At 37.8% G+C, this 7,476-nt stretch overlaps 1 protein-coding gene across 1 annotated transcript; it reads left to right on the top strand.

The window, feature by feature from the left end:
- The first annotated feature begins 5,994 nt into the window (after positions 1-5,994).
- On the top strand, positions 5,995-6,843 carry LOC145058068 (protein AGENET DOMAIN (AGD)-CONTAINING P1-like). The gene is made up of 2 exons (XM_079005992.1): positions 5,995-6,194; positions 6,275-6,843. The coding sequence occupies exons 1-2, from the start codon at positions 6,165-6,167 to the stop codon at positions 6,713-6,715; spliced, it is 471 nt and encodes a 156-aa protein (XP_078862118.1). The 5' UTR covers positions 5,995-6,164; the 3' UTR covers positions 6,716-6,843.
- The last annotated feature ends 633 nt before the right edge of the window (positions 6,844-7,476 follow it).

The following is a 7,476-nucleotide window of genomic DNA, read 5'->3' as shown; positions in this document are numbered from 1 at the left end:
ATGCTAAGAGTCCCATAGAGCACCATTAAAGTCCTTCTTGAGCCATTTCCAAGCTTGTTTATGGATTAGGGATGGTAATGAGTTGATTAACCTCTAGATCTAGGCATGTTTGAGCTCCAGAAGCTCAAATCCATGGCCTTTATGGAAGTATATTGCTTAAATGTCCTAGATCTACCATTTTAGCCTTTATTAAGCCTTAAATCCCCATCATATGCATGTATACACGTAAAGTTGGAAACTTTACATGTAAAACCTACCCTAAGAGCCCATATCTATGTATGGCATGAGCTGGATTCACGCAAAATCGAGTATGTAGTAATTGCATGTGAACGACTCAGCGAGTCGTTCATCGGACTCGGCGAGTCGAGTCGCGAGTCCCCGAGTTTTCCCCTCTTCGTGTTTGCTGGGTAAAGTGGTGAGTCATGGGTGGACTCAGTGAGTCGGAAGTCCAAGGCAATCTTCTTACCTCAAGAACAAAATTGGCGAGTTGTTCATACAGCTCGGCGAGTCTCAGCATAAAATGTTCATCGGGTGAAGATAAACTCGACGAGTTGTTCATACAACTCGGCGAGTAGGATGAAGGACTTTTGGTCATCAGTTTAGATGGAGAACTCGTCGAGTCAATGCCTAACTCGACGAGTAGCGTCGGGATTAAGGACAATCGAATAGGGCGGGACTCGACGAGTTGGCAAGCCAACTCGGCGAGTTGGGTCAACTGGAAGTTGACTTTGACTTGGACTTTGACCTGGTCAAGGGTAAAATGGTCATTTTACCCTAAGTACATCTAGCAGTGTTTGACTGAACGTTTTGTGGGAATTATAGTCGGAGGACTTCCGGAACAGCACCAACAACAGTAGTCAGGCAGTTCCCGCTCAAATCAGCAGCTACTCCGAGGTGAGTTACTTTCCAGTAGCGGTGGGTCTACGGCCACAATGTCGGCCCACCAGTAGGAGTTATATGTTAGATGATTGTCTTTGTGATATTTATCTAGGGTTGCTACTACCTGTGGTATGTTTATGTGCTAGTATGATATGATGTCATGTGCTAGTGACAATATGGGGAGATAGTCCCCAGATTACTGGTTGATAGGGCCGAAGGGGCGATCATGCCCAGCCATGCTAGATAGATAATGTGATATCTATTATGTGGTAGTAGTAGGGGTGAAATAGTCCCCAGCATCCGGTTGAGAGGACCAAAGGGGAGACCAGCACCCAGATATGCTAGTCAGTATCCGGTCGAGAGGACTGAAAGGGAGGCCAGCACCCAGATATGCTAGTCAGTACCCGGTCGAGAGGAGCGAAGGGGTAGGTCAGGCACCCAGATATGCCTGACGATATATGTATGTTATGTGGTTATATGGTATGTGGTACAGTGGGGGAACTCACTAAGCTTCATGCTTACGGTTTTCAGTTGTTGTTTCAGGTACCTCTTCGGTCAAGGGGAAGGAGCAGGCGCGGTAGCGGCCCATCACACACGCGCTCTTTGTTTTCCACACTATGAGTCATTCTGGGATTTGTACTCTGACATTATCATGTTTTACGTTTTGGTTTACGACCATGGGACATGTTTTATCAAATGTTATGATCGTATGATATTTTGTTACAAACGTTTTTACAAATCACTTAACCAAAAATGAAATTTTTTGCCCGTATTTTTGGGATGTTACATTAAGTAAGAAAAAGGTGGAGGTTCCATATCGAAAATCAACAAAATAAGAGAAACATAAACAAATTAATACATACATGTAAGACAAGATTTATACATACATAGACAATTTTAAAGGTTCAATATCAAACAAAAATCTCAACATCTAACCCATTTACATAAAAAGCGTGTTTGATGGTGGTGAAGTGCATACCGGAGATTGAAGAAAAAACGACCATGAAGCATACAATGGTAGTGAGGTGGGCGGCGGCAGTATGCGGTGATGGTGGTGGATGATGTGGTGATCGTTGGTGGTAGTGGTGAAGAGATGAACATGTGTGGCTGAAGAAGACGTTGAGGGACAATTAAATTGAGAAACCCAAAAAAACAAAATCAAAATCAACTGCCAAGAACAAAAAGAAAACACTAAAATCAAAAGTGGACACTCTTTTAGGGCTTGAGAGGGGTGTTTGGCAAAGGTTGCTCTAATAGGAGAGTATGGTGGTGCGGGGAAAGGTTTTATGTGTGTGACATGTCCCGTCTAGGGTTAGAGAGACGAGGAAATTAAAGACCAAGAAAAGAGTAGAGGATAGGGTAGCGGTAGCTCATAAGAGACTTCTTTAAGGTGGGAGGAAGATGAAGATATAGGAGAAAAGTGTTGAGAAGTAGAGAGAACCTATAATGATTCCAGCTCAAAGACCGACATATGAGGAGTTTATTAACGTTATGAGACCGAGTATTAAGAGATAAAGATCTCATTTAAATTTTAATATTATTTTATTCATAATTTGTTGTACTTTGTGCTTAGAGATTTGAACGTCTTTAAAAAATAATATTATTATATTGAATCTATTTTTAGAAATAATAGGATTTTTTTTATAAGATAGTAAAGATATATATATATATATATATATATATATATATATATATATATATATATAAGTTTTTTGATTCTTTAAATAAACTTGAAAGATCCAAAACCAAAACCATAAGTAAAAGAAAACCTTTAAATAAACTAGCCGTCTAGATCAAGATTCATTTTCAGTTTCTCCATTCTCTCCCAAACTATACAATCTTTTGACCACTCTCTCATCCTCATGATCTCATCTTCCGCCTCCCAAACTCCTAATATTTCTATTTTGTCATCTGAACTTGTTATGACTTTTATCTATTGCGTCTCTCAACTATTACTTTTTCCTTTTCGCCTATCCAACTCATACTCTTTGTGACATCCCCAATTTTCACGGTCAGAAAAGACCGATTTTGTTTATGCTTTATAAAAATCAGAGTACTTCATTTCCAAGAAACGTATTTTATTCATTTTACAATGTTTGGGATGTCATCGTCAATATAGAAACATAAGCATAAACGGAACTTACATTTATTTACACTACTGATCTACATCTCTTTAATCTCTTAGTGTAACGTGACTTCGTATCAACACCTGTGCTATAAATAAACTGAGTGAGTCAGGTTGGGAAACCTGTTGAGTACATAGAGATTTCAACCCACAATAATATAATTATTATGTTTAAACAATCAAACAATCAACCCAATTACCCATCCCCATTATCTTCTTTACTCTTAAGGATTTATCCTAAGAGTCATCTATCCTGCATTCGTTTATTCCGAAGTCCCTTACTTCCAGGGTTATAGGACTGGCACTAAATCCATAGCTGCCAATGTTCGTTCGTAAAACACTAATTCCATAGCTGCTATAGTCTACTCATCGGGTACTAAATCCATAGCTACCAGTGTTTATCTAATAGGTACTAAGTCCATAGCTACCAATTCCTAACAGGTACTAAATCCATAGCTACCGGTGTTTGTCCAATAGGCACTAAGTCCATAGCTGCCAATGTTTACTCACATCATCTTTTATCTCTCATCATTCATCTACCCATGTCATGCCCAACATATTTGTATATATAACATACATATACAGTTTAAATCCTTTAAAACATGTATAAAACGTTCATCCAGCATAGACAACAAGTACTTAGATAATATGTACACATAGCACATAGTTTATATAAAATACATCATATCTATGTGGAAGATGAAATGGACTATGCACTCACCTGAGAAGGTGGTGACTCGGTACTCGGACAGCGCTTCGTTTACTTTAAAATAATTTCCTTCGACGAAACCTAGTATTATTACCACTAGATTTTAGTCTAATATTTACTGTGACTAATTATTAGTCTTATTATTATTATTATATAAGCGTTTAAACAATACTTTCCAACCACTATGTATAGACAGGGGCCAGACATAAAACACCGGAGGGCAGGACCATCTTTTTCTTGTTATGCTACTCTTAACGAGATCTTCGATTCTTGTTCAGGTTGTGTCGGCTAAAAATCTCTCGATCTAATATTCGAATTTCGGGCTGTACACTGCTAATCCAAAACTTCGAAAAATCATAACTTCTTCATACAAAGTCAGATTTGGGCGTTCTTTTTATCGAAGTTCTTAGTTTAACATGTTCTACGACTTTCGTTTAGAGCGCCAAGGCTAAATCTCGCTCTATCGTAAATTCACTATTTACGCCTCCCGGTATCGAGCCGGTTCCGTCGCGAAACTTCGACGGGTCATAACTTCTTCGTTATAACTCGAATTTCGACGTTATTTATATGTACGGAAACCTTGTAACATATACTAAAACTTGGTTGAGATTATTTATTCTTAATAATCTTTTGTCGAAAAGTCGTTTTCGACCCCTATTGCCTCTAAATTGACTAGCCCGGATCTACGGGCGTTACACTCTTTCAACATTTTTATTGTTTCAACTTCACATGACATGACATATTTCAAGGTATACCTTTAACACGAACTCGACATGAAAATAAACGGTTGACACGACAAGACACATTAATTAAACAAGTTGAGTTAGGACAAACACTTTCAACTTATTTACTGTTTCGATACGACACAAAACTCGCACGACACGACACGATTACCACTGCCCCAAACACCAAAACGCAATGTCCAAACCCTCATAAACACACTTGCAGTTTTATGTATGTATTTTTGGGTAAATTATACCATCCGTTCCTCGTGTATGTGCCAAAACGCGCGTTTAATCACCGTCCCTCGTTTGGTTTATCCTTGCACACTTCATCCCTCAAACACGATTTTATTGTGAACTTAGTCCATTCCAAAATTAAAAGGACGATAATACCATTGTATCTTTATTTTTCAATAAATAATGTTGTTGTTGTTGTTATTATTATTACTATTATTATAAATTAAAAAAAATAGAAATCCCCATCACTTTCCCGCTGCTCAGTTTCTTAGTAATCATAAACATATACATAACTTGATAAGACCCAAATCAGAAACAAACACAAAGAGGAGACCCAAATCGTCAGCCAGTCGTCGGCCACCACTATCGTCCCCACCTCTGGTGAATCTTTTCGCTCCATCTATCACCATCTCCACCGTCGACACCTGTTTTGTGAACCGTCGTCGCCACTATCGATCAATATTAAAACCTAATGTCGCATGAAACTCTCACTATCGCTACCTCCATTCGATCTGGGATGATGGTTCTACCATGGTGTTAACTGTGACTCTTCCAGATGCACATCATAAAGCACAATGGGATATGACAACGATCTAGGGATTGAGTTGCAAACCTTCAGATGGTGACAACGATTTAGAGTATTTTTTCGAACCTCCATAGGTTGTAACTTTGTTAGGGTTTCTGATCCGTCGTTGCCAAGGAGGGGTGTAAATAGGAGACGGTAGTGGAGGTCAGACATCAAGATTTGTCGATTTGTCACCAAGTATGAGATCAGAAGTGGGGGTTGATACCGTCAATGGGCGGGGGTTTGACGTGGTGCTCTTCTGCGAGAGAAGGGGGAAGAAGAATGTTGAGGATGCAAGTGTGAGATCATAAGAGATCAGATTTAAGGGTTTGATGGCATCGATGGGTGAGGGTTTGATGGCGTCGGAGGTGTCTTGTAGTGGCGGGAGATATCATCGGAGTCTGAATCGGCTAGCGTGGGTGGTAACGATGGATATGAGATGTACTAAAGAAGAAGAGGGAAATGAATTGATTTACTATTTCTTATTTAAAAGGCAATTATAATATTTTTTGATAATAAACAAATCAATAAATAATTAATAAATAGAAACTAAATATAAAGTAAATAAAAAATAAATAAGTTTTGTTGTACTTGATGTATATATGTAAACAACTATTGATGTGTGGCTCCTTATTGTACACGTATGCTAAAATGTGACCATTGTAGAAAGTGTTATTTATTTATTTTTTATTTGCTTTTTTTTTTTTTTTTTTTTTTTTTTTACCTTATAGCAGCCTATCAAGTATCACCTTTGTGGTTAATATCGGATTAAATAAGGGTTTTGACATAAGCCCTACGCCTCCACTTTCTCCCCATATGAACTCTCGCACAAAAATTGGGTTTTAGAAATTGAAACGTTTACGGCTGAATCCTTCTCCAAAATTGTTTCTTCGATAAAATTGGACATAATACTGAAAGTTAAAATCAATGACAACATCAGAGGATGAACAATCGAAGGTAATAAACTATTTCATGAGCTTGCGTCTTTTTCATGAACTTGCGTCAATGGTTTCAGAATTTTCCTTTATTTTCCGCAGGTATCTTGCAACAAGGATAGATTCATGAAAGGGGATTTGGTGGAAGTGTGCAGTGATGAAGATGGTTTCCAAGGTGCATGGTTTGCTGCTACAGTGATTGAACAAGTAAGTTCAGGAAATTTGATGATTCAGTATAAATCATTGAGGAACGATGAAGACACAGATTTTTTGACAGAAGTGGTTGATAGCAACCACATACGTCCTCATCCTGGTCAAGAAGCTGTCGACCATTACCGTGAGCTTGAAGAAGTTGATGCTCTGTACAACGATGGATGGTGGGTGGGTGTGATTTCTAACGTTATCGGCAAACAGAAATATGAGGTTTACTTCAGGGGAACGGATGAGGAAATGGTGTTTAAACAATCTGATTTGAGGCGACATCAAGAATGGATCTCTGGGAAATGGGTATCTTCTAATTTGGTAGATATTTTCAAGAAGTAGCATGTTTTATACAAGAATTGGTATTTGTTGACAGATTAGGTCTCTTATTTTGGTTTATACATTAAGGATCATTTTGTATTTTGGAGGGCATTAGTGTCTTTTAATTGGTTACATCTCATCTTCACAAATATGGGTTAAGAGAGTTTCTTTAATTCACTATAAAGTTCTCTTAATAAAATCTGAAAAGTAGAGAAATTGACATAGAACCTGTATTCTGAATGGCAATGGCGTAATTATGTAGTATATGTTTGTGTTGTTATGTACAATTTTTACAACAATAAAACGGAGGGTATTGATTGCCAAATGCGATCTTTAGTGTAACTTTTGTGGTTGATATCCTGTGTAGGAAGATGGTTGCAATGACAATGGAAGTCTCTAAGGCTGCTAACTCATTAAATAGTTAAAAAGGATTTGGGTTAAAATAATTGATCATGAGGATCGAAGTGTGTTGTGTATTCTTAGTTTATTAGTATCTTTTTCTTTTTTGGATTTTATAAATAATTAATGCATTATGTAGAGTTAGTCAGTAATATGATCGTAAATTGGAGGCTGATGTTGATCATCTTTTCAACAAATATCACCAAATGATTATGCGGTTCGTGAATAAAAGTAAGTGAATTCGAAAGATTTTTTTTTTTTGACAAAAGTGAATTCGTGAACAGCTCGTGAATTTCATTACCCTCGCAAAACAGCTTTTATCACGTTTTCTGAAACATTAGCCTAGTGTTTCACTAGTAGCTCCCTCATGATTGATTTTGATC

Source organism: Lactuca serriola, chromosome 6 (genome assembly GCF_051521515.1).
Source record: "Lactuca serriola cultivar US96UC23 chromosome 6, Lser_US96UC23_V15, whole genome shotgun sequence".
In the NCBI taxonomy this organism is placed as follows: domain Eukaryota; kingdom Viridiplantae; phylum Streptophyta; class Magnoliopsida; order Asterales; family Asteraceae; genus Lactuca; species Lactuca serriola.
Note: the sequence above shows the minus strand (reverse complement) of the source record. Positions and strands in the feature narration are given on the sequence as shown.